The sequence below is a fragment of the Polypterus senegalus genome, chromosome 3 (genome assembly GCF_016835505.1).
Source record: "Polypterus senegalus isolate Bchr_013 chromosome 3, ASM1683550v1, whole genome shotgun sequence".
In the NCBI taxonomy this organism is placed as follows: Eukaryota; Metazoa; Chordata; class Cladistia; order Polypteriformes; family Polypteridae; genus Polypterus; species Polypterus senegalus.
This window is the reverse complement of record NC_053156.1, coordinates 26,525,077-26,540,831: the sequence shown is the minus strand read 5'-3', so window position 1 is coordinate 26,540,831 and position 15,755 is coordinate 26,525,077. Positions and strand designations below refer to the sequence as shown.

General features: G+C 42.5%; 1 protein-coding gene across 5 annotated transcripts in view; it reads left to right on the top strand.

The window, feature by feature from the left end:
• map3k12 (mitogen-activated protein kinase kinase kinase 12) overlaps positions 1-15,755 on the top strand; it is a 195,297-nt gene that overhangs the window by 124,997 nt on the left and 54,545 nt on the right. For all 5 annotated transcript variants that reach the window (XM_039746839.1, XM_039746842.1, XM_039746843.1 and 2 more), the window contains exons 3-4: positions 14,358-14,541; positions 15,035-15,226. In XM_039746839.1, the coding sequence (XP_039602773.1) occupies positions 14,358-14,541; positions 15,035-15,226 (376 nt within the window). The remainder of the gene's footprint in view (positions 1-14,357; positions 14,542-15,034; positions 15,227-15,755) is intronic.

The window sequence follows — 15,755 nt, the reverse complement described above, 5'->3', positions numbered from 1 at the left end:
TGGTACGTTCTGCTGCCTCAGGGGTACAGCACCCTGAGTTTGAATCTCAGCGGTTACCCCCTTGGGATCATCCCCAAAGGCAGGCAGGTTCCATTACATTAAGGCTTCAGATTGGTCCTCTCTTAGTGTGAGGGTGAGCTGTCCAGGGTTGCTTTTTTTCGTAGGGTCTGATCCTGCAAGAATTAGCTGTAGCAACCCCCATCTTGTCCTCATGTTGAGCAATGGCAACTCGGACTCCAAAGGGTAGAAGCAAGCCGACCCATCTGAGGAATCGCAAACACCTGTGATGCCAACTGTCTTAAACATTATGGTGCCCTGAAATGGTGGTATCAAGTAGAAAAAATACTGTCATTTCTACAGGCTGTGACCGAAATGTATGCAAATCCCCTTAAATGAAAGTGCACTTTAACACAATGTCTGAATTGTTTGATTTGTAATTTTAAACTGTGGAGCAGAGGGGCAGATAACAAAGAGAAATGTGTCTTTGTCCCAGACATTATGGAGGGTATTGTGTATATATGTGTATAATATCACAGACTCGACAAAAAGCCATTGAAAGGATTGGGGCGGCCACCCACCCGTATATTATTTCCTGGCTGCAAAATAGTTGAATTGTTGAACTGATGTTTACAGCTTGGGGTCCAGAACAGAACTGGTTTGCTTATAAAAAGATGGCAGCTTTAAAGGAGAGCGGAGGAAGGGATGTCATCAGTAGGGCTGGAAGTGACATCATCAATAGCCCCGACACCGGAAGTAGTGTCATTTGGGCCGGAAGTGGTGTCATCAGGGCAAGGCGGAATTTCCCGTAACTGGTCTGCAGAGAAGTGAGAGAAAGAGTTAGTGCACTCTGCCACCCCCTGGTCTGGCATGGGATTGCTCTCATTCGGGCCCTTTAGCTGCCTCCCATGCACACGTGTGCGCAATACACACAAACATTATCAGTTTATCAAACTTGATGCACAGGATGGCAGTCCACTAAAGGCCACACTCACACTTGCTCACCCTGAAAACCCACCCTTGTCTTTGGTAATTTGAAAAGAAGGAGAGGAGTATCTGTAGAATGAAGCACAAAGAAGCAGGGAAACATGCAAATTCCACATTTACAATCAGTAATGGCGGGATTTGAACCCCTTGCACTAATCACTGAGCCACCATATCTCCATAGCACCAAATGTTCTTGTAAAAATAAGTCACATTCCTTATGTGGGTCTTTGGACAAAAACGGCTACAGTGTGCCCGCCTGTCCGCCATAGTTAATGGGAGAATGCAGGCTCCTTGTTATCTCTTAGAATATCGGTGTCACGGTGGCAGCTGTGTATTAACACACTGTCTCATTTCCACATTTTAGACAGCCTCTCTCGTGCATAATGCTGGCCGACTCAAGTCTCCTGGGGGTCCCTGGCCGCCTAATGCACTTCATGCATAATTCATGTGACCTGCATGCTTCCCTATTGAAACAAAACCATCGGCCTGCATACACGGAGGCCTAGCGTTGCAGACCCCCTGCTGTCTGCCAAAAATGCTTCCTAGACGTCCCCTCCCCTGCACCCGTGACGGTGGAGATAAAATATGTTTACAAAATGACTTTTCAAACGGAAAGACAAAAGAAAGGTTGCGACCAGGATCTAATCTGGCCACTCTGTATTGTTCTTTGGCAGCACTCAAACTTATTAAAATCCAAAATGATGAGCTTTTGGGCTCAATAGTCTGTCCTCGTCAAAATTATTCTAATGGAGCCTCCATGGCAGATCTTCGCTTTGTGACACTGAGGCTTCTCGTATAGTGGCAGTTGACATGAGTTGGATCTTTCGGAGAGAGTATGGCTTATTTACCCACAAGTGTGGGGGTAGATTAAACCCCCCACCCAGACTGACTATAAGTGTGGTCTGAGAAGGTGGCAGAGACAGCATGAAGGGTGTGGGTGGGCACCTTGCTTAGCTGATTGTCCCTTCACTTTTCACCAATCTCAGTCCACAGATTTAATGGTTGGCTCCACCTCTGATCGGGATTGGTTGATTTTACTCCCAGGTAGTTTTGATTGTCTGTGTGACTGCAGGTTGCTTTTCCTCTTCCTAATGGTCCATATTGCCATCTGATTTTCCTTTGCTAATTCTCTCCTGTGGACGGCCCACATCCTAACTGATTGCTGTCGATTTCACTGCTCCTTTGAGTTGGTCCATCCCATTAATCACAACTCTTGATTGGGGGCTTTCATTAAAATGGTTGATAGCATTTATCACTCCTTTAGTGTCCTCTGTGCCTGCACACCCTCAGGTGTTGTCCACTCCCTTAATGATATTATTAGGGAGGTCACCAGAGTGCGACATGCAGTACACCGCAGTAGTCATGGGGGTACTCCGTTGCTGCATGAACACTGAAACTGATACTAGGAAATCTATATTTAAAAAAATGCTTAGGGGTATGTCTGTGTCACATGACTACTTGCAAACTACTGGGGCTAGAACCTTGACCTTGGTCTTAGTCGAACGTGTGTGACATGATTTGTTCTGGAAATTCAAACAAAGTTTTAGCAATTTCACCAAAAGTGACCCGTGCTTGTGTGTGATTGAGAAACCAAGTCACATAGCAGAAAGATAAAGAAGAACAGAGACATCTGCTGAGCATCAAGCAAATGTCACAGCCTGATGACACGACAAAGAACACCATATTTGAAAGACGAAAAATCAGAGGAGTACCATCTGCTGAGCATTAAGTACAGGATACAGAAAGTAAGAATGACAAAGAGAGTTTACTTCTGCTGTTTATTTCTAGCCTTTTGTGGAGTCACACAATAAGAAGACAAGATGCTGAACCACAGTGACAAGCAAGTAGCAACCCTAAATTTAGAACAACTGAGCAGCAGGCAAATACAATGGCTTTTAGGCATGCAAGACAAATTCCAGAATGCAGAATGCATGAACGTCCCAGATAGGGGTGTAGCACAGAACATAAGCAGTCTCTTTTGGACCCTTCCTCTCAAAAGCAAACTGTTCTTTCCAGGATTCGAGACCCCCAAAGTGGGCCCTGAGTAATCATTACCCTTTTCTCCCCCTCAATATGACGTCCATGGATCCAGGAGCCGAAATGCACGACAACAAATGAAGAAGAGGGTCAAAAAGTCCAAACTTCTGACCTTATGAAAGCACTGCTTTTACATTCTTACATCGATGTTTCTTTGAAGACCACTCTTTAGCAAAGTGACATCAGCAATGGCATTAAAGTCAAGCTGTATTTTTAAAAATGTGTTCCCAAAATGGAAAAGTTAAGCTCCCAGAAGTAATAAAATACATCATCACTTCTAGAGGAACTGAAAGAAGCAACTAGTTACATTTTGAAACAAGTATTAAAAGCCCCTTTAAGTTGGTGTTTTTTTTGTTTTTTTTTTGCATTTTATTTTAGAGTTATAGGTCTAGTAATTTAGATATAGAGATAGCAGCTAATTAAGATATAAATATCCTAAGTTGTAGAGGGGCTACATAGTATAATGTTTTCAATGTTTGTACTGACTACGTTTTGTTTCCATCGTCCCGTTTGCTGTTTATGTGTGCGTCAGTGAATGTCATCCCCGTAAATACAGGGGGGGGCGGATGATGGAAAGAGACTACAGCCCCAAAATGGAAAGCACCTGTTTTCAATCACAATCAGTTACATCCGCTCTTAACTATTTAAACAATCAGGATGGAACAAAGAAGACAAGACGAGACGAGAAGGAAGAAAGAAAGAAAGAAAGAAAGAAAGAAAGAAAGAAAGAAAGAAAGAAAGAAAGAAAGAAAGAAAGATTTTCACTTTCATGACCACGAACCATCTTTACTTGTTGTTTTCCACATCGCGCTTTTGGTAACCAGTTTGTTTTTCATTCCGTCGAATTTGCTTCAATTCCCTCATCACTAGAGACCATGGTGTCGGACTTCATCATCCACCACAAGCCGAGGATTCACGGTAAGGTTGTTCCATTTGTTCCAGAAAATACAAGCGCATCACATATCTGTTGACCAGTCATCCGCATTCAGGACAGTAATATACTCGGACTCAAGTTCACGATCATTCATTCCGTATTTCATTCATTGTTGTTATTCGTTGCTGTTTGTTATATATTACAGGGGCAAGGGAGGGTTTGTTGTGTGTATATATATGGTGGTGTCACGTTGTTGCTTTGGTGGAGGAAGTTATATATATATATATATATATATATATATATATATATATAGATAGATAGATCTATCTATCTATATATATATATATATATATATATATATATATATATATAATATTCATGGCATTAAAGCATGAATCACAATCTGATTGTATGGTTTGGTTACCTACCAGGTAATTATATATTTCCTATATGTGAAGAGTGCAGTAGTGTTTTGTTTGCCATTTAATATAATTAACCACCTATTTTTACATATCTGTTTTTGCGTGCTTGTGTAAACCGTCGATTGAGGGGAAAATGTCATTTGTTAGAGGTACGGCTTGATTTTATAAGATTCACCTCAGTAATTTATCCAGGCCACAAGTCTTGGAGGTGTAGCTGCCGGCTGGGTAAGGGGTCGGCCATTACAAAGTAACATAAGAAATATGACAAATGAGAGGAGACCTTTCAGTCCATCAAGCCTGTTTGTTTAGCTAATAGCTAAGCTGTCCTAATATCTCATCCAGATCCTCCTCAAAGCTTGTCAAGGTTTCTGCTTCAACTCCATGTCTCGGTAGTTTGTTCTAGAGTCCCACTTTGTGTAAATGAAGTGCTTCCTGGCTTCAGTGCCCTTCCCCTAAATCTCCACTGATGTCCTCGAGTACCTGATTCACCCTTAAACTGTAACAATGTTGCAGGATCTGCTTTGTCAAAGCCTTTGAGGATTCTGAAGACCTGGATTAGGTCCTCACACAGTCTCCTCTGCTTGAGACTAAACCGGTTAAATAAATCTCATCACATACTGATACACAATCTGAGAACAAAAGCCACACCACCTCGTACTTCTGATCAGCATCACCCAGAAGAGCCACTTTTCATGGGATATACGCACTCGGACGCTGCGATGCCCTTCTCATCATGCGGGTTGTGATGATGGCATGCAGTGAACCAATCGGCACTCATCTTTGATTAGTTAAGGGTACAGAAGTCAGAAGCAGGTCATTGTTACTCTCTAATGTGGATACAGCGAGTATCATGGTATCTGTAATCGCTGTCACTATTTGCTATTCACAGTCACACTGCAACCAACTCAAACACTAAGGCCCGTGTGGGGCTCCTTTTTAGATTTTTCTCAAAGTCTCTGCCCACTTTCTTGAATTCTTCTGAAGAAGGGCAAAATAGGATGGGCAGCTGGCACTCAATCATCTGGCCACACCCCACCTGTGAACCACAGTCCTGGCCACTGACAGAATTATAACATACTAGACATTAAACCCTTTACAGTAATGGGCGCTAGAACAGTAGTGCATAAACATTAGTATGAACAGTCTATATTAAATGGCAAGGGACCTTGTATGTGGCTGTAATATGCGTCACTGTATTGTGTGCCTTTAATTTTCTCTCTCAGTAATACTGGTTTGTATTTCCATAAAATGTCTGTAATTTTGTCTGACAGTAATACAGTGGAACCTCGGTTCACGACCATAATTCATTCCAAAACTCTGGTCGTAACCCGATTTGGTCGTGAACCGAAGTAATTTCCCCATAGGATTGTATGTAAGTACAATTAATCCATTCCAGACCGTATGAACTGTATGTAAATATATATTTTTTTACGTTTTAAGCACAAATATAGTTAATTATACCATTGAATGCACAGCGTAATAGTAAACTAAATGTAAAAGCATTGAATAACACTAAGAAAACCTTGAAAAACAGAGAAAACTAACACTGCAAGAATTTGCACTATAGCCTTACGACTTATAACATTGCAATGATGCACGCGTACGTGTGTGTGTGTTTCTGTCTCGCGCACGCCTGTGTGTGTGTGTGTCTGACTTAATAACCTGTGTGTGTCAACCAAGAAAATTAACATTGCAATGATGCCTCTGTGTGTGTCTGTCTGTCTCTCACACCTGTGTGTGTGTGTGTCTGTCTCGCGCATGCCTGTGTGTGTGTGTGTGTGTCTGTCTCGCGCGCGCCTGTGTGTGTGTGTGTCTGTCTCTGTGTGTGTCTGTCTGTGTGTGTGTGTGTGTGTCTGTCTCTGCGCACGCCTGTGTGTGTGTGTGTCTGTCTCGCATGCCTGTGTGTGTGTGTGTGTGTGTCTGTCTCGCACGCCTGTGTGTGTCTCTCTCTGCACAGGGAATGCACAGGAAGAGACTGAACACGTGCCGTCTCGTGGCCCACAGCACAGGAAGAGACTGCACTTCACCAGAAGACACACACAACGGACACCTGGACACACACAGGTGTTTTATTAAAGAGGATGATAACGTGTCTTTAAAGTGTACCTTTACCCCCAATTTTGATTTCCAGACTTCCAGGGTGTTGAAAAGGTTTATTTGGAAGTCCCATTCCAACCCTCCTTGCACATCTTCCCTGATTTTGTGCCAATGCATAGCGTGTATTATGAGGTGCACCTATTGCCTAGGATTAGCAAAATCTGTCCAGAATTACATGACGATAAAATTGAAAAAGCAACCCAAGGCAGGTAATGTGCTTATCATTTACAGTCCTATGGCTTGAAGTCCGCTTATGTAGTTCCATCCATCCATCCATTCCATCCATCCATCCATTATCCAACCCGCTATATCCTAACTACAGGGTCACGGGAGTCTGCTGGAGCCAATCCCAGCCAACACAGGGCACAAGGCAGGAAGCAAACCCTGGGCAGGGTGCCAGCCCACCGCAGGGCACACCAAGCACACACTAGGGACAAATTAGTATCACCAATGCACCTAACCTGCATGCCTTCTGACTGTGGGAGGAAACCGGAGCACCTGGAAGCGAACCCAGGTCTCCTTACTGTGAGGCAGCAGCGCTACCCACTGCGCCACTGTGCTGCCCCAGCTCATGTAATTTAAATTTAAAAATGTCACATTAATGAATATGTCAGTGATGTTTCATTATTTCTCTCGCGAATGTGACCTGAACAACAAGCCAGTTAGAAAATTGATGGACGGATGAATGGATTGATGGAGTCTTACTCTTAATCAATACCATTGACTACTTTGCTGAGAAGCAGACTTTCTGGGTGGAAAACATCATTGGCGCTTGCTATTATAGCAAAGAGAGAGGTTACCATTCAGTTCATGGCACTCGTATGGTTAGCCAGTGGCTAAGCTGTCTCAGTATCTCCTCAATGGTGGATTGAGAAAGTATTCAGACTCCACTTTCTGCACACTTTACTGTGCTGCTCATTTAGTTTTAAATGGATACATTTGCCATTTTGCCCATCATTCTACACTCAATGACCCATAATAAAAAAGTGAAAACATGTTTACAGAAAGGTCTTCAAATTTATTAAAAATCAGATACTGAAATCTCTCATTCCCATAAGTATTCAGACCCTTAATTCACTGCTTTGTAGAAGTCCCTTGGGCAGCAATTCCAGCTTCTTGGGTAAGTCTCTACAAGCTTTGCATGCCTGGAATTGGTCGGTTGATTCCATTCTTCCTGACAGATCCCCTCAAGCTCCATTAGATTGCATGGAAAACATCTGTAAAGTGCCACCTTCAGCTCTGTCTGTTCCTGTTCAATGGGCTTTGGCTGGGCCACTCAAGGACACTCTTGTTCTGAGGCCACATTTGTGATTTCTTGTGCTGTTTTCATGGTGAAAGGTGAACTGTTGCCCCATTCTGAAATGGCATGCACTCTGGAGCAGGATCTCTCTTCACTTAGCAGTATTCATCCGTCCCTCAATTCTGACCAATCTCACTTTCTCTGCACCCCCATAGTATGTATGGTACTTCCATCACCTGATTATCATGGTATTCAGAAGGTGATGAGTGGTGCCTGGTCTTCACCAGACATTGTGCTTGGAGTTCTGCCTAAATAGTTTAATTTGTGTCTCGTCAGACCAGAGATTCTTTCTCCTCATGCTGTCAGAGTCCTTTAAACTGTCGTATGGCTTTTACTTAAGAGTGTCTTCCGTCTACACACTGAACCATAAACACCAAATTTATGGGGTGCTGCTGAAATGGTCCTCCCAGCAGAGGATGTCTGAAGCTCTGTTAGAGTGACCATTGGGGTCTTGGTCTCCTCCCTGACCAAGATTCTCATTGGCTGGTTACTCAGCTTGTTCAGACAACCAACTCTAGAAAGAGTCTTGGTGGATAAAAACTTCTTCCATTTCACAATTTCTGAGGCCATTAAGCTTTAGAAATTGTTTTGTCCCTTGACCCGCATCAATGCTTCACCACAATTTGATCATGGAGATCTACAGAGCGTCTTGTGGACTTCATGGTTTCATTCTCGCCCTGATGTGCAGTGAGAATTGTGGATCTTCTATGCACAGATACACGTGTGCCTGTCTAAATAATGTCTAGTCAATTCAAGTTGACAGAGGTGGACTCTGATAAAGTTCTACAGTTGTGCTTGAAAGTTTGTGAACCCTTTAGAATTTTCTATATTTCTGCATAATTATGACCTAAAACATTATCAGATTTTCACTCAAGTCCTTAAAGTAGATAAAGAGAAACCAGTTAAACAAATGAGACAAAAATATTTTACTTGGTCATTTATTTATTGAGGAAAATGATCGAATATTACATATTTGTGAGTGGCAAAAGTATGTGAACCTTTGCTTTCAGTATCTGGTGTGACCCCCCTTTGCAGCAATAACTGCAACTAAAAGTTTATGGTAACTTTTGATCATTCCTGCACACCGGCTTGGAGGAATTTTAGCCCATTCCTCCGTACAGAACAGCTTCAACTCTGGGATGTTGGTGGGTTTCCTCACATGAACTGCTCGCTTCAGGTCCTTCCACAACATTTCGATTGGATTAAGGTCAGGACTTTGACTTGGCCATTCCAAAACATTAACTTTATTCTTCTTTAACCATTCTTTGGTAGAACGACTTGTGTGCTTAGGGTTTGTTGTCTTGCTGCATGACCCACCTTCTCTTGAGATTCACTTCATGGACAGATGTCCTGACATTTTCCTTTAGAATTCTCTGATATAATTCAGAATTCATTGTTCCATCAATGAAGGCAAGCCGTCCTGGCCCAGATGCAGCAAAACAGGCCCAAACCATGATACTACCACCACCATGTTTCACAGATGGGATAAGGTTCTTATGCTGGAATGCAGTGTTTTCCTTTCTCCAAACATAACGCTTTTCATTTAAACCAAAAGTTCTATTTTGGTCTCATCCGTCCACAAAACATTCTTCCAATAGCCTTCTGGTTTGTCCACTTGATCTTTAGCAAACTGCAGATGAGCAGCAATGTTTTTTGGAGAGCAGTGGCTTTCTCCTTGCAACCCTGCCATGCACACCATTGTTGTTCAGTGTTCTCCTGATGGTGGACTCATGAACATGAACATTAGCCAATGTGAGAGAGGCCTTCAGTTGCTTAGAAGTTACCCTGGGGTCCTTTGTGACCTCGCCGACTATTACACGCCTTGCTCTTGGAGTGATCTTTGTTGGTCGACCACTCCTGGGGAGGGTAACAATGGTCTTGAATTTCCTCCATTTGTACACAATCTGTCTGACTGTGGATTGGTGGAGTCCAAACTCTTTAGAGATGGTTTTGTAACCTTTTCCAGCCTGATGAGCATCAACAACTCTTTTTGTGAGGTCCTCAGAAATCTCCTTTGTTCGTGCCATGATACACTTCCACAAACATGTGTTGTGAAGAGCAGACTTTGATAGATCCTGTTCTTTAACTAACACAGGGTGCCCACTCACACCTGATTGTCATCCCATTGATTGAAAACACCGGACTCGAATTTCACCTTCAAACTAACTGATCATCCTAGAGGTTCACATACTTTTGCCACTCACAAATATGTAATATTCGATCATTTTCCTCAATAAATAAATGACCAAGTATAATATTTTTGTCTCATTTGTTTAACTGGTTTCTCTTTATCTACTTTTAGGACTTGAGTGAAAATCTGATGATGTTTTAGGTCATATTTATGCAGAAATATAGAAAATTCTAAAGGGTTCGCAAACTTTCAAGCACCAACTGTAAAAACATCTCAAGGAGAATTTAAGCAAACCGGATGCACCTGAGCACAAGTTGGAGGGCCACTGCAAGAGTCTTAAAGCTTCTATTAGAGGTTTCAGTTTTTCATATTTATAAGTTTGCAGACCTTTCTGAAAATATGTCTTCATTTTGTCATTATGGGTTTTTGAGTGTAGATCAATGGCCAAAACTGGCAAATTATTCATTTAAAATTCATCATTAAATTTACAACACAGTAACGTGTGCAGAAAGTGAAGGGCTCTGAATACGCACTGAATCCTCTGTAGAAAGGGCTTCACTTCAACTCCATGTCTGTAGTTTGTTTCGGATCTCCGCCACTCTTTGCATTAAGAAACACTTCTAGAGCACTTACCCTTAATTACTGTTGGTGTCTAGGGCCGTCTTAACGCATGGGCACGCTGGGCAGTTGCCCCATGAGCATAGGGGCCCCATGCTAATCTATGAATGTTGTGACTTGTTGAGTGGTTGTGTAGGTAGGGGCCACAGTGCACTGCTTTGCTGTTAAGATGGCCCTGTTGGTGTCACCAGCTACATACAGTCAGGGCTAGAAGTACTTGGACATTGACACCATTTTCATAATTTTGGCTCCATACACCGCCACAATGGATTTGAAATGAAGAAATGATTACATCAGCCGAGATGTGAAAATTAACATCAAAAACGCTAGAGTGAAAACCAAGTGAAAAGGAATGGTCCATGCAGGATTCCTAGTAAAAAGACGTTTCTCAACCTTTAAGTATTTGCGACCCGAGTTTTCATAACAGTTTTAATCGCACGTTTTTTTTTGAATCCCTAATAAAAAGTATTCCTGTATGTTTTGTGGCCAATACACCGCTACAAGTTTTATTATACCTACTTAACTTTTATCGACATTTATCTAACTCTAACTATGTAGTATAAGTTCATTTGTTTTGGTTTCAATAGATGTATTTTTCATATATTTTCGATTCTTGTTTTCTTTTTTTCACATCATTTCACGTCCCATTTTTTGTTACTTCACGCGCCCCACAGGTTGAGAACCACCACGCTAAAGATCCTTTAAGAGTCCATCTTAGAAAGCTAGTGTTTAATGTTAAATGCCTATAGTGTTTGCTTACTTTCAGATTCTCATAGTTACTAGGGTATGGTATGGTCTTTCACCTCCTGCAAGCTATCATGAGGGAGAACTATGTTAGCTAAATGTGAAGAACAGAGTGTTTATTAAGCCAGTCAGGGAAATCGTCTTACTGCTAACACAAACCATTAGATGTGTTTACAAACAGGAGATGGCATACGGTTTTCTGACTGTGCTTACGTGATTAACTTGGCATAACGTGCCTCAAGTACGACTGTATGACCAAACTTAGAGAAATAAAACAAGACCTTAAGTAGAACTTTTCTTTTCTTTGCTATATTACTTTTTTCTCTATTTTTGTGTGAACTGTTTTGCTTTGAAATTTTGCGAAAACTTTTAAAACAAAGCTATTTTGTCTGTGGAATTACAGTGGTGTGAAAAACTATTTGCCCCCTTCCTGATTTCTTATTCTTTTGCATGTTTGTCACACAAAATGTTTCTGATCATCAAACACATTTAACCATTAGTCAAATATAACACAAGTAAACACAAAATGCAGTTTTAAATGATGGTTTTATTATTTAGGGAGAAAAAAATCCAAACCTACATGGCCCTGTGTGAAAAAGTAATTGCCCCCTTGTTAAAAAATAACCTAACTGTGGTGTATCACACCTGAGTTCAATTTCCGTAGCCACCCCCAGGCCTGATTACTGCCACACCTGTTTCAATCAAGAAATCACTTCAATAGGAGCTGCCTGACACAGAGAAGTAGACCAAAAGCACCTCAAAAGCTAGACATCATGCCAAGATCCAAAGAAATTCAGGAACAACTGAGAACAGAAGTCATTGAGATCTATCAGTCTGGTAAAGGTTATAAAGCCATTTCTAAAGCTTTGGGACTCCAGCGAACCACAGTGAGAGCCATTATCCACAAATGGCAAAAACATGGAACAGTGGTGAACCTTCCCAGGAGTGGCCGGCCGACCAAAATTGCCCCAAGAGCGCAGTGACGACTCATCCGAGAGGTCACAAAAGACCCCAGGACAACGTCTAAAGAACTGCAGGCCTCACTTGCCTCAATTAAGGTCAGTGTTCACGACTCCACCATAAGAAAGAGACTGGGCAAAAATGGCCTGCATGGCAGATTTCCAAGACGCAAACCACTGTTAAGCAAAAAGAACATTAGGGCTCGTCTCAATTTTGCTAAGAAACATCTCAATGATGACTTTTGGGAAAATACCTTGTGGACTGATGAGACAAAAGTTGAACTTTTTGGAAGGCAAATGTCCCGTTACATCTGGTGTAAAAGGAACACAGCATTTCAGAAAAGAACATCATACCAACAGTAAAATATGGTGGTGGTAGTGTGATGGTCTGGGGTTGTTTTGCTGCTTCAGGACCTGGAAGGCTTGCTGTGATAGATGGAACCATGAATTCTACTGTCTACCAAAAAATCCTGAAGGAGAATGTCCGGCCATCTGTTCGTCAACTCAAGCTGAAGCGATCTTGGGTGCTGCAACAGGACAATGACCCAAAACACACCAGCAAATCCACCTCTGAATGGCTGAAGAAAAACAAAATGAAGACTTTGGAGTGGCCTAGTCAAAGTCCTGACCTGAATCCAATTGAGATGCTATGGCATGACCTTAAAAAGGCGGTTCATGCTAGAAAACCCTCATTCCTTAGTAAAACCTTTCTAGAACAGTTTACTTATCTAGCGCTAGGTTTCCATTTTCAGCTTCTTCTGTTCCTGACGTCTCTTTCAACTTGCCCTCATGTTTTCATTGCTGGGTATTTACGACCATTTCAGTTCTGACCTTTGCCTGTCTATCTGACGTGACAGCTACTGGTCTCCTGGCTCCTCAAAAATCTTCTTTAGATGCTGTCTCTACAACAGCGGCCACAAGCTAGATGGCAGTCCCCGTGAATACACCACAAAATGGCAATGCTATGAACCACTTGGAAAAACCAATAATTTTGGAAAATGACCAGAAAAAGGAATAACCAAAAGGAGCAAGCAAATTCTAAATCTTAGAACAGAGGACAATCAGGATGGCTGATCGCAATAACATGTCAAAGCCAAAATGCTTCATGGTCGCACCCAAAATGTTTGTTGCAAAGGGTGCTTGTGCTAACTTGATTTCCTTTGCTCTAACTGTTCCTAAAGTTTGAAGTTTGTTTTGACATGAATCCAATTTTTGGAAACGTGCTGCTGGGTGGCGCCATCTGGTGTAGGAAGAGAAAGAAACATTTTCATTACCCCTTTGCTGGTTTGGGGTGCACCTTGACTTGTTTAAATGACCTTAAGCCCCATCTTGTCACTAAACAGGACAGTTCATGTTGCACATGAACATCCACACCTGAGGGTACAGAGGACACTGCAGGGCCAATTGGTTGAATTCCTCAGCCAGAAACAGGGAGGCAGCATCCATCATCCATCCATCCATTATCCAACCCACTATATCTCAACTACAGGGTCACGGGGGGTCTGCTGGAGTCAATCCCAGCCAACACAGGGCGTAAGGCAGTAAACAAACCCCAGGCAGGGTGCCAGCCCACCGCAGGGCACACACACACTAGGGACAATTTAGAATTGCCAGTCCTCCTAACCTGCATGTCTGTGGACTGTGGGAGGAAACTGGAGTACCCGGAGACAAACCCACGCAGACACGGAGAGAATATGCAGACTCCACGCAGGGTGGACCCAGGAAGCGAACCTGGGTCTCCTAACTGTGAGGCAGCAGTGCCACCCTCAGCATCCAACATGAGGGTATTTTTATAGGCTACAAGAAGTAAGATTTTTTAGATAAGTAATGACTTTGAGCAAATGATAGAAAATGAGAAGCCAAAAGAGATGAGAAGACAAAACTGAGGGAGGCTGTAAAACATTTTAATAAGTTAAATTACAGAGGGTAGCTTAGGACTTACTGTATGTTACACCACATCTGATGTGGCTTTGCCCAACAGACACCTTAATGCAGAAATGCCTCAGCACAGGATTAGATAAGTTGAAATAAAAACAGAGCCACACTGACCTCAAACAACTAAAATCCGCCTGGGCACCCTGATCTCTGAGAGACCAGAGAACATTCCAGTCACAATCCCCACAGATGAGGGGCTCTGCAGCCCCCAGCAGGGCGCATTCCAAATGAGTTCTCATTCCCTTGTCTTTTGCAGAACGGTGGGAGGTGCCATTTGAAGAAATCTCAGACTTGCAGTGGGTGGGCAGTGGTGCCCAGGGCGCAGTCTTCCTCGGAAAGTTTCACGGTGAGGAGGTGGCAGTGAAGAAGGTCAGGGACCTGAAGGAGACGGACATCAAGCACCTGCGCAAGCTGAAGCACCCCAACATCATCACGTTTAAGTGAGTACTCATGGAAGACCACCTGCTGTGGTGGGGCATGGCGTTTGGAATCTCCTTGATCTTTTATCTAACGGAAGCGGTCAGTAATAAATATTTTTTTCTTTGGGTGATAAATGAGAACTTGCGAATGGGTTCTAATGATGTGCTCTGAAAAAAAAATAGAAAAGCCGTCCTCCTTTTTTTTTTTTGATTTATTCTCCTGGACAAAATCCCATTTTGGCTCTAATCATGTTATAAGAAATTAAGTTCTGAATGCCCTAATGACTCTAGCCTAATTCCATTTTGTCTAGTCTGTGGTTCAAGTAAGTACTTGTATGCTGTATTGAACTCCCTAAACTGTCATCCAGTTTTAGTTTAATAAAACCTAATGCCATAATCACATTTTTAGGCCAGTGTGCCATCACGTGTTGTGAGTAAAGACTTGCGTCAGTTCCGTGTCTCTCATTGACTCCAGAACTGTGCAGACCACTAACCTTATGGTGTCTCTCCTCAGGGGTGTGTGCACTCAGGCTCCCTGCTACTGCATCATCATGGAGTACTGTGCCCAGGGGCAGCTCTATGAGGTCCTGCGCGCTGGCCGAAAAATCACCCCCTCGCTCCTGGTGGACTGGTCGATGGGCATCGCTGGGGGCATGAACTATCTGCATCTGCACAAGATAATCCACCGCGACCTCAAATCACCCAAGTAGGTTACTTTCAGGGGAATTACTGAGAATTTATTTTTCTAGACAGTATGTGCATTTATGATCTTGTTCTATATATATATATATATATATAGAGGATTCAGAAATTATTCAAACTTTTTACACACTTTATTATGTTGTAGATTTATTTTTAATTGGAAACATTTGCCAATTTGGCTCCTCAATCTACACTCAATAATCCAAAATAACAAAGTGAAAATATGTTTACAGAAAGTTTTGCCAATTTGTGAGATATCAAAAACTGAAATCTCACATTCATGTTAAGTGTTCAGACCCTTAATCTGGTAATATGTCGAAGCCCCCTTGCTCACAATTCCAGCTTTGGATCTTCTCGGTAAGTCTCTACAAGCATTGCACACCTGGAGTTGCTCAGTTTATCCCATTCTCTCAAGCTTCATTCGATTGGATGGGGATTGTCTGCAGGCTGCCATCTTTCAGGTCGGTCCACAGTTGTTCTGTTGGGTTTAAGCCTGGGCTTTGGCTGAGCCACTCAAGGCCTGAAGCCACTCC